The following is a 26,521-nucleotide window of genomic DNA, read 5'->3' as shown; positions in this document are numbered from 1 at the left end:
AAACAAAACCTTATAGCTCTGAATAATGGCTGTCTTCGGCTCAGAAGTGGAGGAAGCCGTAAGCTGTGAAAACACACAGAGCTTAAGGGAACTAACCTCACCACAGCCTCCCTAACATGGGAACCCCTTGCTGAACTCATTCTCCCCTATGGACTAGGTTTGTTCATTTTATTCTGTTATGTTTCCTAAAGATCTACTTACCAAGGACTTTTAGATGTTAATAAAGATTGTTTAAAAAAACAAAAGAAGGGGCCAGCTTTCTGGCAGAATGGGGTAAGCCACTGCTTGCAACTAGGACTGCTGGGTCCTAGCTGCTCCATTTCCCATCCAGATCTCTGCTACTGGCCTGGGAAAAGCAGCAGAAGATGGTTCAAGTGCTTGAGCCCCTGTCACCCACGCAGGAGGCCCGGAAGAAGCTCCTGGCTGCTTGCTTCAGCCTGGCCCGGCCCTGGCAGTTGCGCCACTTGGGGAGTGAACCAGCAGATGGAAGATCTCCCTCTCTTTCTTTCTCTCTTTCTCTCTCTCTCTCTCTCTCTCTCTCTCTCTCTCAACTCTGCCATTCAATTAAATAAGTATCTTAAAAGAAGATTAGAAAATGCTTTACAAATGTTATGGGTTTAGAAGTTCACATTTTAGTATAAGCTGATTCAACTAAATTGTTCAAGTATTTCAAATTAATTGCATGGAAAAATTTGAAATTTTAACCCTAGTGTACTTTCAAGTGTTGAAGAAAGAGATTGGGGTTCTAGGCATGGGGAGAAGAGAACAAGGAATTGAAAAAAGAAATTCAGAAAGGGAGTTCAGCTGAAATTCTTGAAATTCATTTGGTCCATAAAGGAAGGGAGAACAAACTTCCTTTTACCGTACAGAGCGACTCCTTAAGGACCTAAACATAGCTGAGAACTGTTGACTCTAGGGATCACTGTGATATGGTATGGCTTGGTGGATTATGCTGTGACTAGAGTTTGGATGTGGTTTGTCCTGCAAGGATTCCTGTGTTGGAAGCTTGGTCTCCAGTATGGTGGTGTTAAGATGTGGTGAGACCTTTAAGAGGTGGGACCTAATGGGAGGTCACTAGGCAGCTGGGGATGCTGCTCTTGGAAGGAAATCATGTAGTCCTCACGGAACCCTGGATAGTTCTCATGAGAAGGTTCTTAGAGTAAGATTGGCTCCACATCTACTCAGTCTGGCTCCTTTTTCACCACATGGTCACTCGCTTTCCCACATATCCTTGCCAGGATGTGATGTAGCCAAGGACCCCTTTACCAGAGGCCAAATTGGTGGGGCCACACTATCTTGAACTTTTAGCCTTCCAAACTGTGAGCTAAATAATCCTCTTCTCTTTATAAAGTACGTGGCCTCAAGTGTTTTGTTATTATAACATAAATGGGCTTAATATACATGGAAATCTATTGGTGTTTATAAAGGTATAATATTTCTTATATAGAAAATGATGTCCTGGGTGAAAACAACCCCCTTATTATACATTGGTTTTTTTGAGCATTACTCATTTGTGCATAGGAACAGTCTGTAATTATAATATAAACAAAGAGCAACATCTTAAAAGACTAAGTTTACATATTCATCAAACCAAGTTTCCTTTGCAGTTTAGTGATAACACTGAATAATCTCCATTTAGTAGCATTTGAAGGACCCTGTTTATCGGTTGATACTTCCCTCTATTGTACATATAAAATAGCCATAGATATGTTGAAAATATACTTGCAAAGTCAATCTATTTTGAGAGAAAGATCAACTTTGAGAAGTGACAATTATGAATGATTCATTCTTTTTGAAGTCCAAGACTTCAGATGCCATATTTTCAAAATTAAAATCAATTTAAAAAATCTTAAGTTATGCAATTACTTTCTGATACTTTTGTGATTATAAGTATCACATATTGGATATTATAAGAACATAAGCTTGTTAAGACAATCTGACAATAGGCTGTTATTAAGAATTTGATGAATTATCCTAGGTTTTTAAAATATACAAACATTTGAATAATATATAATGCTTTTTAAAACTATTTAAATAATTTTTCCTTAACATTAAACACTTGACTATTTCCTGCACATACCAATCACTACTTTTCCTTCTGAAGATAATTTGAGTTTGTATTTCATTTTTAAATGCTAAACAGTATTAAAATGAAAATGTCATATGTAATTTAGAATTTTATCTAATTTTATGCTAAAAGAACTTTGATAAAGGCTTTTATAATAATGATATAAACAATATCAAATAGTTTCAAATTAAACTTGTGATTAAAAATGTGGCTACTTCAAAAAAAATCTAATGTAAAAAAAATGAACATAACGTTAAAGGTTTGGTGGATAAAAATATCTGTCTTAAGAAAAAACCTTGTTGAACATTATAGTCCAAGTTTCATATAGGACTCAAAATATTAGGAAGATTAAGTGATTCTCCGAACATCAGTGAGAACTGTGTAGAAGACGGAGGTCATGCTTTGAAAGAAGATCCCTGTGACCTGTGTAAATTGGAGCCCCACAAACACTTCCAACAAGCATAGGTCAGAATAGGGTCATGGCTCCGGGCCCTCTGGACCTCTGTTGGCCCAGAGGAGGGTGCTCACCGCGTTAATCTCTCATCCTTCAGTTCCAGGTCGGCCACTGTGATGAGCTGGTCCAGCTTGAATTTAGTGTCAATAATTTCTGCCTCCCGAGGAGAGTAGGTACCACCTTCTTTCTGCTTCTGTCGAATTCTACAAGGACATGGAGTTCAAGAATAGAATATCATAGGAGGCATACAAAAGTAGGTGTAGTTTTTTTGGTAAAAACATTTAGTCAATTATTTTTTCTGTAATCACTGCTCTGAATATGATGTAAATCTAGGGCTAGCCCACATTATTTTTTCTGTCTTAATCTGATAAAGACTTCTCTACTATAATTGTCGGTAATGAAGTGTTTGGTTGAAGTTTCAGATATAAAGAGTATTAGCTGATCAAGGCTTGAGTCACTGGCACATGTGAAATACAGAGGCAATTAAAATGCTTCTATAAATTTGCTTCTCCTCCTTCTATCTCACTAATTTGTCATGAGAAGGAGATAAGCCAAAGTGGAAACAGCTCAGTGCTATCAATACCAGTGATAACACTCCACTATTATATTTTTATATATATATAAAATATTTTATATGCATGAAAGTTACTTTTGAATGGTCTCATTGACCTTAAGAGAATCTTATGAATTATATAATATTACCTTTATTTATAATCAGAACACTCTTTCAAAAGTGAAAGTCATATGAATATGAGAATGAAATCCAAGTCTTCTTACTTTAATCCCTTTGTGTATTTATTTCTCAATAAATACTATGGGATATTAAAAGGTAACACTCAGATATCCTATATGTTTTTCACATTTCAAATATTTATTATTTTCATGTGTTGGGTATTAAAGAAGATACAGAAAGTGTTAAATACCTTTCGTAACCTCAACAACACCACAATTTAGTTGAGGGGTAAGATATGAATGTAAAATAAAGCACAGAAAGAGAAAAAATATTTCAATTACAACTGGTGAGACAGCACCTGATTAATGAAAATTATGAAATGTTATATGAGTGATTATGAATATTAGTATTTAGAGGTAGTAAATAATTGGAATTGGATTTGGTGATCTAGGATGAGGAGGAGGAAGCAGCCCATTTAAGATCAACTAAATAAAATAGGGTTGGATAAAAGTCAAAGGAATGTTCAGGTCAGAACAGAGCCCTTTGGCTGAAGAGATGCATGTGCAGGAGAGTTGTAGGGGAGAAGGGGGACCATTTCCTGGCCATGCAAGAAGTTTCATCTTTAAAAAAAAAAAGAGGTCAGAATATATTTTTGAGCAGGGAAATAATACGAAAATGGCTGACACATACTCTGTTTTTCAAAGTGCCTAGAACAATGACTTTTTTCCTCATCTTCTGTCTGAATTTGCAAATAGTATTTAGTATAAGAAAATATCTTTTTCAAGAATCTTTCAGATTATCCATTAAAATGATGATTTAATAGATTCAAAGATGAAACAGATGATGCATGGCATTCGGAATATATGATGTTTCTTCAGTTCCAGTTGAACCATTTAGGAAATTAGTAGAATGGCTATTTTTACAAATGTAAAGTCACTTTGCCGTCTTCCTTATAAAACAAGTTTTTGGGGTCCTCAATAAGATTTCCACCAAAGTCCTGGAAACAACATTAAGAGGCTGATACTTGACAGACTCATGCAGACAAACTGATAAAGTCAGATGTGAAAGGGCTGTACTGAAGAAGAAAGCTGGATGTTTTAAAACTGCTATATGTACTGTAAAACTTACCCCTTTAAGACAAAAGAAAACTAGACCCGATTTTAATATTTTCAATTAGACCTATCAAAGTTATAACTTATTTAAAAGAAAGTAGAAGGCCTGGCAGTTTACACTTCTTTGTTAGCACTTCATTGTCTCTCTGTTCCAAATCCACCCTTGGAGGCCTTGCCTTGTGATAGCGGAGCTGAACTCTGTAACCTCTCTCCTGCATCAGCTGGCGGAATGGTAAACTTTGTCATTAGAGGGCAGTAGTGACCCTGCAAGGCAGGAGGGGCAGGGGAGCAGTGTCTTTTGGGGTCTCTGGCCTTGTCTTATTATTATTCATGTGGCAGCCCAGTAGCCCACCCGGATGAGCACCCCCTGCCTCTTAGGTGCGAGCTCTCCCCATCCCATCCATGAATGACTTCAAATAACTACAGCCTTGCCACATTTTCCTGCAGTAGGGAGACAGTGATTTGATGACCAAGTCCACCCTGCCCACCCTCCAATAACGGTGGGTAGCTTGTCCAGAACACCTGCGGTCCCTTCCCCATCACAGATTTTTTTGACCACTGGTAGGTGGTCACTTGTCCTCTCCATCCTACTGAGCCTCTTTCAAGAGTCACACTTTGCTTGGTCACCCTCGCTGCGTCTGGACCTCTTAAAGTTCTTTTACCCCGTTGAATAGTTACCCATTTCTTGATTACTGACACCATAAACAAGAGTGTCAATTGTTAAATCAACAACAGGAGTCACTGTGCACTTACTCTCCATGTAGGATCTCTGTCCTTAATGTGTTGTACTATGTGAATTAATGGTATAACTAGTACTGAAACAGTACTTTACACTTTGTGTTTCTGTGTGGGTGCAAACTGTTGAAATCTTTACTTAGTATATACTAAATTGATCTTCTGTATATAAGGATAATTGAAAATGAATCTTGATGTGAATAGAATGGGAGAGGGAGCGGGAGAGGGGATGGTTGCCGGTGGGAGGGAAGTTATGGGGGGAAAAAGCCACTGTAATCCAAAAGCTGTACTTTGGAAATTTATATTTATTAAATAAAAGTTAAAAAAAATAGTTACCCATTTCTGTTAGTTAATAACTATTTATATTAAATATTTACCATTCACACGACAGGATTTCCTTCTTTCTTATGGTTAGATTTAGTCAATCTGCAATGAATACATACCTCTCAAAACATCATATTGTGTGCAATAAATACTTAAAGTTTTATCTGTCAATTTAAAAAAAAAATGAAATTCTCATTTAAGTAACGATTGTTGCTTCTGTCTCCTGCTTGTACTGTGATTGACCTAATATGCTTAGGGCACACTAGGAATGTGAGCACAAAAGGTATCTTACCTTGCAAATGCAAAAATAGCTGTTCCAAGAAGAATTATTGAAAGGATACACAAAGTGACTGAAAGAATGATCTCTACAGTTCTTTCTGAAAGTCCGTCACCTAGAAAAGGAGACAATTATCATTAAATATTTTTATGGAATAATGTATTGAGTCTAAACCATAAAAATATTTTCTTGGTATATTGCTCAAAAAAGTTAGTGTGTACTAACTTGTTTGTTCCTCTGCTTCTTCTGGGTCATTTCACTTTGGGGTTCAGTCATGGATCCCTTTCCACTGTCAAAAGTCACTCCCCTTTGTGAGTTTCCTCTGTCAAATGTTACTCCCTTTTGTGATTTAAATCAGCCTCCTGATTTTAATTTCATATGTATGTGACTATTTTATTTATCAAACTCCAGACTTCTATGTCCGTTGCCTGCTGGACATCTTTATTTAGAAGTGCAATGAAAATTTCAAAAGCTGACCTCCCGTAAGTCCATCTTTTCAGGTGCATCCTTTGATCTGTCAGTTTATGGAAACTCCATTGCTGTAGATACTCAGACCAAATGCCTGGGAGTCCTACTTGACTCTCTGCCACTTACAGAACACATGACGAAATCCTGATAGCTGTGTTGTCAAAGTATCTATACTTTCCACTGAAAGAAACCAGGAAACCTTCGAGAAATGACAGTTCCAATGCGGGAAAAAGGTAAACAGAATTTAAGACGCATAATGATGTCAGAAAGCCAGGAAGCTCAGCAAAGCTCATAGCTTGAAAAGAACAAAAGATCATCTTGAAGAGGCTGGCTTAAGAGGGAACAATTTAAGCACTAAATAAAAACTAAAGTTCATTGAAGTAGAGAGCATATATCAAAATCACGAGATCTAATATTATTCAATAAAAATAGAAATCAAAAATCACAAAAATGTTGATTTATAAACATAGGTGATAACTGGACCATTTCCCTATTTTAAATATTTAAAATCTTTAATTTTCTGACTTTCTCACATGAACTCTATTTTATGAAATGTTTTTAAAAAAACTACCTTAGTTAAGGAGATTATGTGTTTTTTTTTTTTTTGTTTTTGTTTTTGTTTTTTTTTTGTTTTGTTTTGTTTTTTGTTTTTTTGACAGGCAAAGTGGACAGTGAGAGAGAGAGACAGAGAGAAAGGTCTTCCTTTGCCGTTGGTTCACCCTCTAATGGCCACAGTGGCCAGTGCACCATGCTGATCCGATGGCAGGAGCCAGGTGCTTATCCTGGTCTCCCATGGGGTGCAGGGCCCAAGTACTTGGGCCATCCTCCACTGCACTCCCAGGCCACAGCAGAGAGCTGGCCTGGAAGAGGGGCACCCAGGACAGAATCCGACGCCCCGACCAGGACTAGAACTCTGTGTGCCGGCGCCGCTAGGTGGAGGATTAGCCTATTGAGCCGCGGCACTGGCCTGCTGTAGCACCTTGATCATGATCCAGGTTACCATTCTGCCTGGCATGAATTATTATATGGATATGTTTTTGTTCAGATACATTTTATTAGATGGGTAAGGTAGAAATACTTATAGGAAATTAATCATAATTATCTATAAGGCTTTTAACTATGTAAATACAGTTTGTATTCATGTCATCTTCCACCCTATCTGCCATCAAGCTAAGAGAAGAACAGAGGTTAAGACTGTTTTATATTTATACCTGATTCTAATGTGTCCAGTGACAAACACTTGGAGGTTAACAACTACTGGGTTTGTGGTTAATGTTCTGAGGTTATTATTTATCATTGACATTAATGGATCATAGAAGTATTCTGCAAGTAGATATTGAAAAGCAACTATTATTGAACTAAGGGCGTCCCCAGAATATTTTAGGTATGTACCTAGGCGGTAATGACCAAAAACACTGGAGGCCTTGAATAATACTGCTTTATATGGACCATCTGTCGGCTGCTAGTATCATACCATGGAACTTACAGGCATACTCTTCAATAAAGAGTGAAAATAAGATTGTTCTCTGTATATCCTCTGGGCCATATAAACAGAGTTAAATTTGTCTGGGCTTGAGTAGGTTACATTGACTACATACATATCTTATTTTTTCTTATAGGTAGATTATTGAAATTTATACAGTGTATTTCATATGTCATACTATTTCTATATTTTACAATAAAAAAAGAACATTTAAATGATAAACTTTTTAGAAAGACCTTCACAAATAAGTGAGCATTGTCCTTCTATTGTCAACATAGCACCAGGGGCAGTTCCTTTAACACATTACCCGCCTTGCTTCACATTCTTCCTTTTTCTTACAGAGAAAATCCAAAGCCTTTGAGATCTGCTCCCCCTTTAGCCCTCTGGTACCCCATTATCTCTCCGACTTCCCTTCTATCCCTACCTTGTTCTTGCCTTTGGAGCCCGAGTTTTATTGATGAATGACTTGAGGTCACTCTTGCCACAGGCCTTTTTCATCTACCTGGAAAGATATTCCTTCTATATGTGCCTGGGTAGCCAACTTATCTCATTTCATTTCTCAAGGACCACCTGTTAGAAACCAAGTATATGTGACCCCCACCCCCACTGTCAAGATTACAAGTTGAAGCCCTAACCCCCCAAAGTCAGCGTAGCTGCATTTGGATGAAGGAAGTAATTAAGATCCAATGAGTCTGTAAGAGTGAGGCTCTGATCTGAGAGAATTGGTGTTCTTGAAGAAGAGACATGACAGCTTGCTTCCTCTCTTCTTTCTTCCCTCCCTCCCTCCCTCCCATCCCACTCTCTTCATCTCCACTCATGCACTAATGAAAGACCTCAGAGCACATAGCAAGAAGGGGGCCATCCGTATACGAGGAAGAAAACCCAACCAGATTATCAAAGGCCCAGCACCTTGATCTTGGACTCCCAGCCCCTGAGCTGTGAGAAATAAATCTCTGTTCTTTGAGACACCTAGTCTATATATAGTAGTTTTTCATGGCAGACTGAGCTCCACAAGTCTGATATTTCACCCTATTTAAAATGGAGATGCAACTCCATGCACTGTCTCTGCCTTCCACACTTCCTGCACTCTAATAGCTTTTATCACCCTTTAACATACATTACACTTAATTTGTTATTCTGTTTATTGTCTGTCATTCTCTCCTGAATGTAATTCCCCTCTGAAGACAGGGGTCTTTGTTTTATCCAAGACTATTCCAAGGGGCAAGTGTTATAGCAGAGCAGTACTGTGGGTTAAGATGCTGCTTGGAGCCTAGGGTGATTACTGGGGCCATAAACAAGAGTGTCAGTTTGTTAAGTCAACAACAGGAGTCACTGTGCACTTACTCCTCATGTAGGATCTTTGTCCTTAGTGTGCTGTACATTGAGATTTAATGCTATAACTAGTACTCAAACAGTATTTTTCACTTTATGTTTCTGTGTGGGAGCAAACTGTTGAAATCTTTACTTAATGTATGCTAAACTGATCTTCTGTATATAAAGAGAATTGAAAATGAATCTTGATGTGAATGGAAGGGGAGAGGGAGTGGGAAAGGGGAGGGTTGCGGGTGGGAGGGACGTTATGGGGGGGAAGCCATTGTAATCCATAAGCTGTACTTTGGAAATTTATATTCATTAAATAAAAGTTTGAAAGAAAAAAAAAAAAAGATGCTGCTTGGGATGTGTGTAGTGCTTCAAGTCCCCACTACTCTGCTTCTGATCCAGCTTCCTGCTAATGCACACTTTGAGAGGCACCAGGTGACAGCTCAAGTACTTAGGTCCTTGCCACCAATGTGGGAAATGCAGGAGGAGTTCCAGGCTCCTGGCTTCAGCTTGGCTAAGCCCTGACTGTTGTGAGCATCTTGGCAGTGAACCAGCAAATAGAAGCTATCTCTCTCTTTCTCCCTGTCACTCTGCCTTTCAAGTAAATATGAATAAATAAAAAAATATAAAACTATTCCAAGTTCTAAGGATAGTACTGGACACATAATAAATTTTCAATAAATATTTGCTAAATTTACTAATGAATGAATATATTAATTTGAAACATTAAAATTTTCAGATTGAAAATCAGTTACTGAATCAAGTAAATTTTAAAAGCTGTTAATTATTTATTTTAAGCAAAACTACGGATTGCAATCATAACTAAGTTGTATGATTTAGAAATTTTAATTTTGCTGTAAGAAGAGTGGCAGCTAAGTGACAAAATAGGTTACCCATATTTGAAATATGCAAGATCTTTTTGCTCCATATTGAAGCTTAAGATATTTTACTAATATGAAAGGGTTCCTGTGTTTATTCTGTGTAGTAGTTTTGGATAAATGCTGAATTTTAAATAGTTCTCAGACATTCACAGTCCTCCGGAAACTCCAGCTAAATTGAAAAGAAGCTAAACACCATGTATGTTACACGAGTGTTTTAGATATACCTTTGGTCTACATTAAAATATGAATGGTTTGTGTTTATGCATTTTTACACATTGACTAATTGGGAAGGAAGCATGAAAATGAATAAAGGATCCTATTTGTCAGGTAAATATTGAAATCACAGAATCACCTTAGAATCAGCAGGAAAAAATGATTTCATAAACCACACACGAAATTTTCAGATTAGATTACCATTTCAAAGTGGTGACCAAGTGAGGAAATGACATGTAATATATTAATAAACAATATGTAATCCTTTGGGCACAAGTATTACAAAGGGATAGGACAAAATGTACCCTGTTTGTTGAGTACACTCTGATTCACTGCTACGTAGGGACACTGGGAGAATTACCAGTACAGAATGAGGTCACTTCTCCAAATCTTTTCAAAGAAAATGAATTCTTTTTCTTAAAAATATACACATGATTATTTTTTTAATAGGCACAATCATTCCCTGAATAAACTTAAAACCCTATGACAGATCAAATTGTTTTGTTTACATAATAAATTATGTGATGGTAATGTAGCAAATCACGAAATTTGTCTGATGAGAATGATCATTATTTAGATACAAAATATGGATCCAACATTTTAAGCCTTTGAAACATCAATAAGGAGAAACTTGAACTAAATGCAATGTAAAATTTGTATCACAATGACTGGCTCATAATATAGGCATAGATAAAGTGGACGACCTTTTCCTTATTATTGTTATCATTTTATGTTATTCTTACAAGGTTAACAAGCAGGGAGTTTTTCTATCAGCTAAGTGCTAGTCAACTGGGATATTCAAATATCACACAAAGAACTTACTAAACAGTGACTCAAGAGTCTAACTCAAGAAATACAGCTAGGCTGAATAAATGGTAAATGCTGATGTGATGAACATATTAGCTTGTTTTGATCATTTCACATTATATATATATGTATATATATATATGTATACATATATTCACATTTTATATATATATATATATGTATGTGTATCCCAAAGCATCATTTCCTATCCTATAAGTATACACAATTGCTTATCAATATTCATTAAAATTTAAAAAAAGAAATATCTAAATCGCCCCAGCGGGACATCATTTTCATCCATTCAGATTGGAAACATTTTTAAAGATAATAATCAGTGTTTTCCCAAGGTGTGGGACAAAGTCATACTTACTGTGTTTTAAAAAAGGATAATTTTATCTTTGTGTATGAAGACAAAGCATACTCATTCATGAATGTCAACCTCAAAAACCAAGATAAAAAATGGGAGACAAAAGAGCATTTTGTCTCATTTAAAATGTTGAGAAGATATAACAGTACAGAAAAGATAGAAAGTCTATAGGAGCCGAAACATCAACAATAGTAATAACACTGGAAGCTGCTTGGACACTTAGTGGGTTTTCAGGTAGTGTGGTTCAGGGGTTACAAGCACAGCATTAGCTGGAGTCGAGTCTGGCTCTGGCTCTGGCTCTGGCTGGTGTCACCTTTGCTGTGATTAAACACCTTGGGCAAGTTGCTTAAAGACCCAGTGCTTCAGACTTGTCACCTATAAACTAGGGCTCTCTATGAGAGGACTTCAAACATCTGTGGAAAAATAGATTTAAAAAACAAGTTTATATTGGTGCAAAAATTTCTCGAAATTCAGGTATAGGTTTTTCATCATACTCATTTTCCATGAAATTTTTGAAGTACTCTCTTATAAACAGGAGGTCACCTTATAGAATTAGAGTGAATAATACCTAAGTTTATATGTAAAACCACTTAAAAGGTTTGTTACATGTACAAGCAATGTCAAGTGTCTTCATTATAAATATTTCATATTAATGTATCCGTTCATTCATCTGCTTTGCTCTCCCTGTTAGCTTATGAAGTATTTTCATTCTAGAATCAAGATTTCAGAATTTCATTGGTCAAATAACTAATCCCGAGTAGCACAAATTAAATATGTACTAAAGCTATCTGAAATATGCCTGAGTGTAGAGCTTGTGAGGTTCAGTACAAAATTGCTGCCTTGTTAACAAAACAAAATTTTCCTCTGGTCCTGAGGTGCCCGGGAGGAAGTGATCCTTTAGCTACACAAGATACACAACACTTCCCCATTTCTGAGTCTAAGTGAGCTATTAGAGCTTGTGGTCATTAGCCTAGTAATTCAATGAGAAGCGTTAGGATATAAGAAAACAATCACAGCGTGTCTTTGCCATGGGGTGTAAGGCTTCAACTTGGTTAGCTTTAATGAGAGCTCTGTAAGGTGCAGCAAGGGGAGTCTGGTTTTCCAATCACAGGAATCCTCTATAATGAAGACTTTTCATCAAAACGTTGCCTATAAGTGGTTTCTATAAACTGATGTGCCTGAGCAGAATTTAAAAAAAGAATTTAAGAGGGTTTCTTGTGAATCTTGTTAACAAAAATGCTTATGCTCAATCTTGAAGGAAAACAAAATCAAATAAGTCATAAGTAGTTTTAGGTTAAAAATAATACACATATCATCTCCCTTGTTTATTCCTACATATCCTTAAGGTTTTGCTAAGTGCAAACTCCCCTACCACAGATGATCTTTATGTAGCAAACCCTCTCTCCCCTCACCCCTAGACCCATAATCCCATTAACCCCTTTCACTAAATTTAAACCTTTTTTACTTTAGCAGTTCATGGTGATGCTTATTAAAAGTTTTGAAAAAAATTAAATTTCATTTTATTGGTGAGGGGGAAAAGGGAAGAGGAGAGGGAAGGGGATGGGGGAGAGGGTAGGGGGAGGAGGATAGGGAGGAGGGGGAGGGAGAGGGAATGACTTCCATTTACTGGTTCACTCCCCAAATGTCCACAACACTCAGGAATGGGCTAGGCTCAAACTAGGGGACTGGAACTCAGCCTGGGTCTCCCATGTGAGAGGCTGGAACCCTAGTACTTGAGCCACCTACTGCCTCTCAGAGTGCTCATGGGCAGGAAGCTAGAATCAGAAACGGAGGTGAGGCTTGAACCCTGGCCTCTCAATATGCAATGCAAGTGTCCCAAGCAGCATCTTAGCAACTGCCAAATGACCCCTGCTTTGTGGTGATTCTTTTGTTCTTACTTTTAGTTTCATGTAATAAACATCCCTGAGAAGTACAAGCACTACCAAAATGATCTGTAGAAACACAACCTTGCCAAGATTCTTAAATTCTAAACTTGAATCGATAGGCAATTCACCTTGGATTCATTGCCCGTGGCATGGTGGTTTATGCCCAAAGCAGGACCTCGACCTCTCTGATTGAAGTTCGGGATTACATACATGCATAGTTAAGACTTCAGCCAGATTGCAAAGAGTATTGGGAACCACTAGCCAGCTGCAAATGATATCATACATCCTAACAAGCTGCATATTTGAGAGAAAAAGTGACTCAATCATCCTTCGTCATCTGTTGACTCCAGGGTTATTCTATCAGTGCACTTTTTTATTTGCCTGCCCCTGCCCTCACAACTGTGAAACCATTCTTGGCATTGACTATTGACGATGGTTAAAACACTACTTCCTGTTTGAGTGTTCTACCGAATATCCTTTAACAATGTCCTTTTGCCAACAACTCTTTGCACTCCATGGCTTTCTGTTAATGTCATATGTTGCAAGGCTATTATTTCCGAGTGGTCATCTTTGGTGCATGCCCCATCAAAGTGAATGTGATCCCTCACAGAGCCACAATATCTAATAACGTGGTAGATGATGAATGTGATGCCAGTAAATGATGGCGTTGATCCACTAACATGCACAGTGGCTGAGCTACTTTGCTGGTCAAGGCTTTTTTTCCTCTAATGATGCATTCTCCTTTCACAACAATTAAGATTGCATCCTTACTTTCCTCCACTCCCATTCGACACTGTTTTACTGGCTATATAATCATTTCAGAGAAAATGCTGGTTAGAGAGTTGCTATCTATCAAGACAGAGTCCTTCAAACACCATGCTAAAGAGGGGCTTAGGGGCCAGCAGTATGGCACTGTAAGTTAAGCCACCTACAACTCCAGCATCCCTTATAGGAGCTGGTCCAAGTCTTAGCTGTTCCACTTCTGATCCAGCCTCCTGCTCATGTTCCTGGGAAAGCACTGGAGGACAGCCGAAGCGCTTGGGCCCCTGTACCTGTGTGGGGGACATTAATGGAGTTCCTGGTTCCTGGCTTTTACTTGTACTTGGCCCAGCTCAGACTGTTGTGGTCATTTGGGCAGTGAACCAATAGATAGAATATCTCTTTTTCTCCCTCTGTATCTCTGTAACTCTGCCTTCAAATAAATAAATGAATCTCAAAAAAAAAAAAAAAAAAAAGGAGCTTAAAGGCTATCCTATGTAACTGCTCCACACTGAATTCTGAGAAATTTGACAATAGATGGTACCTTTTCTTGTCCCTATCTCTTATAAGCCCAATGTCTGTTGTGTCCAGTCTACGTTTCATGGGTCTCTCCTTCCTTAACTTTGGTAGGATCTTGTACTCTAACATTAATCGCAATCTTCTACCCACTCTAGACTACCGCTGTTAACAGGATACACTAAGAGTCCCCGGAAGATTGGGGCAACATGGCTATGATTCTAGAGGAAAGAATCATTTGTTTAAAAGGTTTATTCATTTATTCATTTATTTAAAAGGTGGAGTGACAAGACATAGAGAGGGAGAGACATCCACTTGTTCACTCCCCGAATGCATGCAACATCTGGGGCAAGATCAGGTCAATGCTAGTAGATTCCATTCAGATTTCCCACATGGGTAGCAAGAACCCAAGTACTTGGACTATTGTCTACTGCTTTCCAAGTGCATTCACAAGGAAGCTGGATTGTAAATACTAAGTAGCTGGGCCTTGAAACTGGCATCCTGATATGCCATACAGGAATCCCAAAAAACACTTTAATCCACTGTGCTGCAGTGCCTGCCTCAATTGTCTGTGTATTTCTGCTATATTGCAGAACTGGTTGTTGTACTCCACTACCTTGACTGTGAGTGGAGAGAAGAAACAGAATACCTTCACTGAAGAGGACATGGAGACTGTATCTAGTGCTGGATGAGACCCATCCTTGCACAGAGCCAGGTGTTTTTCATTTCTATTGCCATTTTTGGCAGATTGTTTGTCATTTCTATCGCCCTGGATGTCTTAAGTTTTGCCTCTCAGGTAACTGACTGAAATCAGAAAGCTAATGAGAGAGAGCACACAACACGTAACACAATAGGCCAGTAACTTTCAGCATGGCTCTTATAAAATATTCTCTAAGATACTTGAGTTATCCATTTTGTCTTTGTCTCATCTTCCATTAGTCAATGCACCAGGATCTCTATTTAGCTATAGTAATGGTTTCTTATTGCTGAAACCTATAGGAAATTATGTTGGTAAGAGGAAAAGCCACTTATTTTACAGTGGTAGAATCAGAGTGTGAAAGACCCACCTACCAAATCTAGAAACACTCGACACAATTTCAAAACCACAAGCCCACTCAGCTAGCTTTGAATGGTTAAATTATGTGGGTAAAATTAAACCAATAATTTCATGGAATTAAACAGTGTGGCCAAATAAATTTCTATGTTATTAATCTCTAAACATTTATGTAGCAAACCACATGCTGCTTTATTTCATAAAGATGCAACATTTCCTTGATTATCTAGAAGGTACAGAGGCTGACGTTTTGACAGGTAATATTTCTACAACCTGATGGGAATTTTCTGCCTGGAAATGACGGCACAATCTTTCTCCAGTCACAAATATCTCTGAAATCGCCATCATTTCATAATACATGGAGAAACAGCACACGAGGATATGAGCAACACACAGACCCCCATTTTCAAGAGATGTCTCAGAAAGACACTATCTACCTGGTACCTTAAGGCACTATAGATGGATAAACTTGGGACTTTGATGACTTGTTTAAAAAAATAGGAAGTTTTGATCCTCTCAGGGAAATATTGGAAAAGTAATTTCTCCTAAATAAGGATTTTCCAAAATATCTGAATATAAACTATCCAAAAGAAGCTAATTGAAAATTTTATTAAGTATGTTATTTCATTAAAACTTCCCACAGTCCTTCAAAAAATATATTCTCATTTCCATTTTCCAAACAAGAAGACAGACCTATAGCAGTTTATTTACTTTCTCAAGTGGCAGAGTCAAGATTTGAACCCAGGTCTTAATTCTGCATTTGTAGTGCGGTGGTTATGGAATCCTTGCCCAGAAATTAATTACTTAAATAATCTTGACCTTGGTTTCCTCATCTGCAAAATGGAGCAAACATGAGCATCTAACTCAGGGTTCCTCCTCCTCTCATTACTGACGTTCAGGTCTTGTGCACTGTAAAATCCTGCCACATTCCCAACCACCACCATATCACTGCCACCACCACCACTCTGTGAGGCAATCAAAAGCGGCTCCAGTTATTGTCAATTTCCCCTGGGTGTACAAAGTCACTCTAATTGAGAAGCACTGACCTAAACTAGGGTATAGCTGAGAAGGATTTTCAGGTAACATTGGAAATGAGTCTAGAAATGTGCTTGGAACAGAATATTGACCATTAGATATGGTTATGGGGATGATGGTGTGTACATGCGATGACTCATAAATTGTAGCTGTGTTTTATTCAGGTATGATTTAAGTGTGTATGCTTGGTTAAAAAAAAAACTCACAAAAGACTTGAATGAAGGAAAACACCCATATTAAAGGAGTTGTTAACTTCTTTTATCATAATTTAAGCAAAGTTATCCATAAGCTAACTTCTCTTTTATTAAAGTATTTTACATCTATGATTGTATATTTAAAGAGCCAAATAACTATTTAGGATAAAATGAGTACATGCCAGCAAAGACTCTAATAAAATCTATATGTATATTTGAATTAATGAATGATTCACCATTTAAAAGAATATTACAAATACCATTTATCCTTAGGCTGATTAATCTTACAATGAATTTATACTTAAGAACAACAGCCATGGATTAATATATTTACTAGTAAGTGTTCCAACTATCATAAACATGTTGAGGTTATAAATTAAATGAAATTTAAAAACGTCTTACCTAGAGTCTTAACAGGGTCAGAATAATCAGAATCAGTAAATTGTCCCATGACATTTGTGGCTCTGAATTTAAATCTGTAAAATAAAAAAAAAATTAAAACATTAAAACCCCCAAATTTGCATATGATTTTTTTCTATGAATAACTTAACAAGTAAGCATTAAAACTCTTTAAGAGAAAGTGAATTTACAAATATGTAAACTTGGAATTGAATGACAGTCATTTATATATACAATGACAGCCAATTATATATACATACATATGTATGAAATTACAGGAGACGAATAATTGTCCTTAGTAGGACTTGTGGAATTTGATGGGGGCAGTGACTACAAATCTGGCCAAATTCACGTGCAGTCAGCAGTTTAAGAAAATGAAACAAATCACCTCCCTCAGAGATTTGTTTGGACTGATTTAATACCTGTGCAAGTATAGTGTACTGATATACTTCGCAATTATAAGGCAAATAACTTTTACCACAACCAGCTTTGGAAAGATCAGTGAATCAGATTAGAATGACCATATGAATTTGTCCTATTTGTGTGTAAACAAATGAAGGACAATGCTTTCTGCGTATGCATAGTCATATTTGATCATTTAAAGACACTGGATCATTTTATGACATTTGATTCATAAAAGGAGACAGAAGAAAATCAAGCTTTAAGAATTGATGAGTGTGGGGCTGGCACAGTGGCACAGAAGGTTAATGCCCTGACCTGAACCGCTGGCATTCCATATGGGTGCTGGTTTGAGATCCGGATGCTCCACTTCCGATCCAGTTCTCTGCTATGGCCTGGGAAAGCAGTGGAGGATGGCCCAAGTCCTTGGGCCCCTGCACCCACTGGGAGACCTGGAAGAAGCTCCTGGCTCCTGGCTTCAGATTGGTGCAGTTCCAGCCGTTGTGGCCATTTGGGGAGTGAACCATCGGATAGAAGACCTCTCTCTCTCTCTCTGCCTTTCCTCTCTCTGTGTAACTCTGACTTTCAAATAAATAAATAACTCTTTAAAAAAATTGTTGAGCGACACTAAGATCCTCAAAGAAAACTCAGTTTTAAAATCAGAGGCACAAAATAAAACTATTCATTACGAGAAAAATAATAAACAGACACAATGGCATTAAAAATATAAAACCAATAAATCTCTTATGATTTTCATTGTTATATGAAGAGTCTGTTTTGGAAGTAAATATGTTAATAATAAGTATATGAAATTTTTGTATCATTTTCATAACTGCTATACTGTGATAGGTAAAATTCAAGCAACATAAAAAATTTGAACAATAACTGCATCTAATAGATAACATAATATTATTTAATTGCCTAATTTATCTAACATCTAATGCTAACATTATCTAAGACATTTACAAGTAATTATGTTTTACTAGCAAGCAAAAATGAAAATGCCTGTATTTAAAAATATTAATGAAACTAAATTTTGAAGATCAAAGGGTAAAGTGATTCTTTTTCAAATGCTAGTCTAATGAAACTAACCTGAACATATGATTTAATCATTATAATGTAGTGGAAAATTTAATCAATGTAGCAAAGAATTTCATGAAGACAAAATGTCAGCATTGATTCCAGTGTATTAGATTATTAGGAGAAACAAAATTCTAAATATTAAAATACGTACTAAAGATTTCCATCATCCATACAAAAATCTGATGAACATAAAAGCAGAGTTATTTCTGTCACCAAGGACAGCAATTGTTAACTAAAAGAATAAGATAGTGTTTCTAAAAATCTGTACATATATGGCACAAATCCTTAGCACGTACTGAACAATGAGTGAAAAACACATTATTCATACTGTCCTCTACAAAAAGAATTCTCCTACCACCTACTCTTCTCCAATACCACATTTTTCATGTTGCTCTTTTATAACAGATCAAATTATCATTACTTTTAGCTCAGCATGCTTCCGCTCTAATGCTGTTATATTTATGAAATATAATGTCTTGTTTATCTTTCCAATGCTAGTGCTTGAAAGATAGGGTGCATAGTGATTTCTAGTACTTAGCAGAGAGCTGAAGGATAGATAGGTAGATGTATAGATGGAAGATATTAACAAGCTTGCTAACACAATGCATGGTGGGGATAAACTATACTTACAAGTACTGCTTTTTTGGTTTCAGAGGTCCATTGCAAATTTTGTCTTCATTGCCAGGAATCATACACGCATTATCAGCACCTATGACATAGATTTCCTCATTGCCACTGAACTTTGCCTTTCCTTCGGTACATGGAGGGTTAGGAAAGCCTTCGTTGGTAAAATACGGCCTTGCTTTATTAAAATATGCATCATACCACTTTGTTACATTTCCATCAAGCTGAGCTATTTTAGAAAAACAGATAGTGATGATTAAAACTGATATATGAATATGTTTTCATATTTAAAATGGTGTTTTTTCAACTTTTATTTAATAAATATAAATTTCCAAAGTACAACTTTTGAATTATAGTGGCTTTTCCCCCATAACCTCCCTCCCACCTGCAACCAACCCATCTCCCACACCCTCTCTCATCCCATTCTTCATCATGATTCATTTTCAGTTATCTTTATATACAGACAATCAATGGCATATGGGGATCTCATTCAAACAGCAGTTACTCTATGACTGTGACCATGGACCAGTCAGCTGATCGACCAGGATAGGTGTGTAACCCTGTCCTTCCTCATCACACACGAGCCTATAGACACTGTTGTGGAGGATTTTTTTTAAAGATTTATTTTATGAAAGGCAGTTACAGAAGAAGAGACCAGAGGGGAGAGGGGAAGAGAGAGAGAGAGATCCTTCATTCATTGAATCACTCCCCAAGTGGCTGCATGGCCAGGACTGGGCTAGGCCAAAGCTGGGAGTTTCATCCAGGTTTCCTATAATGGGTTCAGGGGCCCATTTCCACTGCTTTCCCAGGCACATTAGCAGAGAACTGGATTGAAAGTGGAACAGCTGGACTCTATCTGGCTCCCATAGGGGATACTGGCATTTGCAGGCAGCAGCTTAACCCACTGCACCACAATGCTGGCCCCATGGAGGAGGATTTTTTCAGGCAGAGAAAAAACATCTCTCAATTAAGATAACTCCTCTGTTTACTCTCCAAGGAAACTGTCAAGACTCAATCTTGCCAAAATCCGAACAATCCTAGGAGAACATAGAAGGTAACTATGCTTTTTTATTTTTGGTAAAATACTTTAGGTGATCAATATTTTTTACAATTAATAATACTGGAAATCTATGGAACAATCATGTGATAATTGGGATCCAACTTATATCATTAACCAGAACCATATTTTTATTTTATGATACCTCCTGTTTCTGTCACAAGCACTTGTACATTTTTGATTGGTCCATGATCATCATTGTAGTAACATATTGGCATTCTGATTGTAATTGTTGTTGAAGTCACAAGTAACTTTCCTGTGGCATCATAAATAGGGATTGGCTTGGTTTTTGGTCGTGCCGGAGCTATAACCAAAGAAGAAATATTGCTATGATTCATTTTTTGTTTCTTAAAAGAAAAAAAAATTATTAGGAATTCTCATTTCATGTAAGTAATTTACAGATAAACTGACGGCAAACATAAATAGTAAATGAACATGAGTTGTGTTTGGATACAGAAGCTATTTAGCAATTATTGTCTCCAGATCCTGTAATTACGAATTTCAGGCTTGCCTGAGATAATGGAGCCCAGGTGTGATTTTCAGACATCTGATACCTCTTTGCATATTAAAAAATTCAATTATACCTGTGCTCACTCATGCAATATTCACAAATGCATAAAATGTTTACATGTTACTAATATTTTAGCTTTTTTTTTTTCTTTCCTTTCCTTTTCCTTCCCTTAGCTGGTTCACTGATTTCTGTTCTAGTCATGCAAGCACATCTCCTGCCATTAATTCATGGCAAACATCTGGATGATAGTTTCTACATTTTCTGTATGTTCACATAATTAGATAAAAATGCATATCTATGGTGCTGACACATTCTTTTTTAATGACTGTAGTATTTATTATGGCGCAGTTTGATCGTATTTATTCAACAGCTTAGTGATGGGAATTCCCATTTCCTCTAGCTTTGGAAACTTTGCTGCAGTAATTAGCCTTGTATAGTTAGCTGTATTTATCATTCCTTACATACCTAAGACTCAAATAAATTCCCAAGGACAGAATTTCTGTAACAAAAGATAAATATATGTGTGCTTGCATGTGTATATGTGTATGTGTTTAAAATAGTCAGAATAATTTCTCAAAATTTCATGACAATTCTTTACCTACAAATATCTCCCAAATCAGTATTTATAGAAGCTCCTTATTTCATTTGTTCATATACATATATATACATAAATATATATAATTGTATGTATACATACATACACATGCTGTTTGAGCACCACTATGTTAATTAGCCAAACTACAATTTCCACATTATTTTTTTTAAAATTCTCTTTTCAAAGTCTCTCAATAATGTCAGGAAATTAGCAATATTGTTTCAGTTTTATAGATGGGTATGTGAGCATATGTCACAGATATCCAAGTTCTAAATATAAAGATTTGAATGGAATATTTTTGACCTAGTTCTCCAGTTCCATCTCTTTGGTGCATCCTATTCAAATGCAGACTTCTTGCCTGATGCATCAGCAAGAACTCTGAAGAAGCCCGGGCTAAAATGAAATAGAGGCCTAAGAAGTCTATTGGAGGAAACATATGTGAAGAATAAAGGGGCTCTGTGAAAGAGTGTGGCAAGAGCCACAGAAAGGTGAGAGGTGGCAAGACCCTTCAGACACAGATCAGAGATCACAGATGTGGCTCATGCTAAAAGGGAGAAGGAAGGTGGGCTTCAGGAGACAGTAGCCCAGGCTCAGAGAGACCTGAGTCTCTCAGCCAGCCATTGTGGAGAACCTGAGCAAAGGTTTCAGCTAGAGAAGCCAGCATCTGGCTCTACCTTCCAACTTGTTTTAGCTGTCAGATGCAAATTTAGTCATTCAACACTCCATACAACCAACAAAGTCATGGATATTACTAGAGACACATTACTTCTCGGGCCCCATCACTGCCACTGTGTGCATGTATCTTCTCTAAACTCTTCGTTAATCTGCCTGCCTCAGCTTAGGAGTTAAAATCAGAACTAACCGTCTTGACAAGGGGTTGGGCAAAGCATCTGAAATGGGAAGTTTTAGCAAGCATTTAATTATGCATCCAGGGAGCATCCATTTAGCCTCGTGGATATGACACTTGTATCCCATGTTGGAGTGCCTGGATTTGATACCTGGTTCTAGCTCTCAACTCTAGCTTCCTACTAATGTAGACCCTGGAAGGGAGGAGTGATGGCTCATATAATTAAGTTCCTGCCACCTATGTGGGAGACCTAGATTGAGCTCCTGGCTCCCAAATTTGCCACTGGCCCAGCTCTGGCCATTGTAGGCATTCATGGAGTGAACAAATAGATGGGAGCTCTATATCTGTCTCTTTCTCCCTGCCTCTCAAAAATAAAATAATGAACCTATTGCTATCTGCATACACGTTTGCCACTGAATAGCAAAGAGAGATTAAGATAGTGTGTATGGTTCATGCTCTTCTGTGTGAATTCATTTTGTGAAATAATGTAGTTATTTTAATATTTAAAAAACTATTCAAAGGGCAGAGAGGGAGGGCAGGAAGGGAAGGAGGGAGGGAGGGGGAGGGGGAGAGTGGGGAAAGTGGAAAGAGGGAGAGAGACTGATTTTGCTCCCATCTTCTGGTTTACTCTCCAAATGCCCACAAGTACTGGAGCTGGGAACTCAAGCCAGGCCTCCCGAATGGATGACAGCGACTCAACTGTTTAAGCCATCACAAACTGCTTCCCCTGGTCCTCATTTGCAGGCAGCCAGAATCAGAAGCCGGAATGAGGACTCAGACCAAGATAATCTGAGAGGTGGTGAATGCCTACCCTTAACTTACATTCGTGAAGATTTTATGCACTTGCACATTCTAAAGTATACAATTTATCAATTCACATCAAATAATTAATACCTGAAAATAACATTACCATTATATTGATTATTCATCGATGAAAAGAAAAGCTGTCAGCTTTGCTAGAAATGACTATTTTTTACTTTTAGTAGAACTAGGTCCCGGCCCCTGTCCTAAGAGTTTTTCCAAGATTGTCTCTTAATCCTCACAATAACCTGTGAGGTAGAACTAGTATTATCTCCATTTTGCAGGCTTACAGAGGTTAAGGAACCTTCCAAAGTCAAACAGATCTCAAGTGGTCAATCTAGGGTTCAATCTTAGCAGTCTGACCCTACACTCAACCTAATGTGCTGACACTTTCAGTCACTGTGCTCTCCTGTCCTTGTCAAAGACTGAGAAGTTATTTTTTCCTTTAGAAAGAAAAGTATCAGCCAGAATTCTACTAGAGATCTATATACTTCAGGGTTTTTAATTTAAAATGTAGACATTTAAAAATTTCTCTGAAAATTTTTTGCACATTTTGAGAGATGACACAATAAATTGCTTGATTTTAAGCAATAATATGCATTTTGATATTTGCAGAAATCACCATGACTAGCTGAATGGCTCCAAATTTCCCTCTCTCTCTTTTTTTTACAAGATTTATTCACTGATTTGAGAGGCAGAGTTGCAGAAAGAGAGAGACACAAAAAGACTCCCCAAATGGCCTCAATGGCTGGAGCTGGGCTGATCCAAAGCCAGGAGCCTCCCCTGGGCCCCCCACATAGGTGCAGAGGTCCGAGCACTTGGGTCATCTCCCACTGCCTTCTCAGGCCATCAGCAGGGAGCTGGACTGGAAGTGGAGGAGCTGGGACTCAAACTTGTGTCGTATGAGATGCTGGTACTGCAGGCAGAGGCCCAACACATTACACCATAGAGCCAGTCCCTCTAAATTTCTCTTCAAAATATTTTTTGGGAAGAAGGGGAGAAACACAAATATTAGTTATATTTTTTGTAAATAGCTACCAGAATAATGAATTGATAAATCTACTTTATAGCTAGGATCAGAGCTGAGTCTATGATAGTTCAGTAAACACTATTTGATTAAGAAGAATCTGACTTCTAAGATCAGATCAGTGAAGGAATGTAATTAGAACTAGTTACAGCTCTAATTTTTTTGAAAATTTTAAACTTAGAAGAAAATAAATATAAGAGGTGAGCATTCTCCTTATTTAACAGTAATTTACATGATTATTTAGACATTTTAACCATAGCTTCTATAAGCATACATTATTGCTTAATATATGCTTATTATATGCATAATCATCATCTAAAGACATTTTTACATCCTTAACTATAGTATGGAATTCAAGTTAAATTCATTCTTTGATTAAGGTTGCAACATTTTATAGGAAAGCAGCTCGAGAATGTACCTTTGATATCCATAGTTATTCTCATCTGAACCTTTGGCCCTGCACCAGCGCTATTAATGGCATAAACCTAAAACAAAGAAAAAAATCTTGTTACTATCTTCAGGTTATTGCTTTTTTGTATAGATGACTGGTCATGGTTATAATTCTTAAATGATTTCTCTTTACAAACACTTGCATGTATCCTATGAAGTCCATTTTCTTATAACCACTTAAATGGAAACAACATACAAAGGAAGCGCATTAACAATAAAGTATGTCTTACAACAACTATTCTGGCCTTAAGCCGGAGAACAAAGGCTGAATGATCTGAACAGCGCTGTGACAGAGACCAGGAAGGACCGTAGCTTCAATCTGAACGCGGAGGAGGAACTGCATAGAAAAGCCATTATAACGACGCTCTCTTCATCTACTCTAACATCTGTTCCTTCTTTCTTTGGCTAGGTAACTCTGGCCTCCTCTAAATCCATATCCAAGGTCCTCTTTTTTTCCTTCTCTGGGATGAAATCCTATTCCTGCAGCCTCCTGGTTTTCCTGTATTAAATCATCCTGCTGAAAGTTGGCCTTTATGCCCTTCTTCACCCCTGCCCCAAAGTATCCGACGCTATAACCTGCATAACGCAGCATATACACATAAAGCATTTCTGTTTGTATATTCAGGAGGTGATTTACACAAATGTGGGTCCTTTCAATTAACTGCATGCTCAGAAGCTGCAGACACAGTATCTTATTCACTTTGTCTTGCTATAGAAAATGGACGAGTTCTTGGCCAATCGCATTATACTTGATAAACACAATTCAGTATATGTTTGTTGGAGTTATTTCTTTTATACATTAGTGGCTCACCCTTCCACACTGAAGATACACTGAAAATGCTGTTATTGAGATAAATTTGTAATAATATATATGATAGGGTAGTTTTGATAGGTAAATCAAATTTACAGGATGTAGTTTAAAAATATCTAAAGGAAATATTTACTAAAGTAGCAAATTTAAAAAAAGAAGCATTTGAAATCAAAAGTGATACTGTCGTATGGTTCATTATTTTTATTTCTTTGTGGTACAACCTAAAAAGTGAGATAACAAGTTGGGCACCACTTTCCAAATTACAGTGTGAGAAGAAGCACTTGCAAACTGTTAATTGCAAATTTTCGGGTTTTGATACAGTAGCTTATTACAGGTACTAATGTAATACATTTCTAACAAAGTTCAAGGTGTTAATGAGGCTGTAAATTACATGTTGCAAAGGATTTTTCCATCTTTCTTTAAATTATAGATTAGGTATCATTTATTTTCTATTTTTGAATCTTATTCACAGTGGCCAAAATTGATACAGCACTCATATGCCTAACTATAAATAGTTAATCCTTACAAAAATGTTATCTAAAAGTTACTATTTTTATTGCCATTTTTTAATGTAAGAAAAGTGAAGTAAAGATTTGATGAAGCTACCCAGACACTAAGTCAAAATTTGATTCCACTTCAGTTAATTGTCTACCACCACCATTTCTAATTCATTTTTTTTTTCACATTCAGTGGTGGTCCGTTCAACAAAATGCATAATAAGAATTCCAACAAGATAGATTATATAAAGATTTAAAGTTAAAGTGAGCATGGGAAAGAATATATCATTATATATGCACACACATTCTTAACAATGTTTTGTAAACTGATACTCATAAAGAATTGGTCACTAAGCTATTTGAAGGTTCAGGAGAATTCCACCATGCTTCAAAGATGATATTTCTGAACCATACAATTTTATTTAAAAAATTCAAGGCATGATACAACACTAGGTAAAAGATGAAAAAAATTGTGTGAATATACAAACCCATCCACAGATTTATGTCCTAAAATGAATAGTCATGAATTAAAACATAAAAAGGTGTTAGCTTTTAGAAATAGTTGTGTGAATTTAAAATATGTAAACTGTTAATTCTGCCCTTTGTCTTTGAAATTTGCTTTCTCATTTTTCATGTACAATCAGTCCTCTTTAGACAGAGTTGTCTATATATCACTAGTCTTTTAATATATATTTTTATTTTTTATTTCTGGATTCCTACTATTTTTTTCTATAAATTTCTTGGTTTTCTATACTTTTTTTGAAGAAATTTATTTTATTTGTGTGAAAGGCAGA

The 26,521-nt window shown here is 36.9% G+C and overlaps 1 protein-coding gene across 1 annotated transcript in view; it reads right to left on the bottom strand.

The window, feature by feature from the left end:
- PTPRQ (protein tyrosine phosphatase receptor type Q) overlaps nt 1–26,521 on the bottom strand; it is a 252,679-nt gene that overhangs the window by 44,639 nt on the left and 181,519 nt on the right. Inside the window, exons 32-37 of the mRNA XM_070053189.1 lie at nt 24,388–24,454; nt 20,334–20,492; nt 19,138–19,360; nt 17,029–17,102; nt 5,659–5,758; nt 2,597–2,725 (exon numbers count right to left, since the gene is read on the bottom strand). Coding sequence (XP_069909290.1) covers nt 2,597–2,725; nt 5,659–5,758; nt 17,029–17,102; nt 19,138–19,360; nt 20,334–20,492; nt 24,388–24,454 — 752 coding nt within the window. The remainder of the gene's footprint in view (nt 1–2,596; nt 2,726–5,658; nt 5,759–17,028; nt 17,103–19,137; nt 19,361–20,333; nt 20,493–24,387; nt 24,455–26,521) is intronic.

The sequence above is a fragment of the Oryctolagus cuniculus genome, chromosome 11 (genome assembly GCF_964237555.1).
Source record: "Oryctolagus cuniculus chromosome 11, mOryCun1.1, whole genome shotgun sequence".
In the NCBI taxonomy this organism is placed as follows: domain Eukaryota; kingdom Metazoa; phylum Chordata; class Mammalia; order Lagomorpha; family Leporidae; genus Oryctolagus; species Oryctolagus cuniculus.
This window is presented reverse-complemented; position numbering and strand designations above follow the sequence as displayed.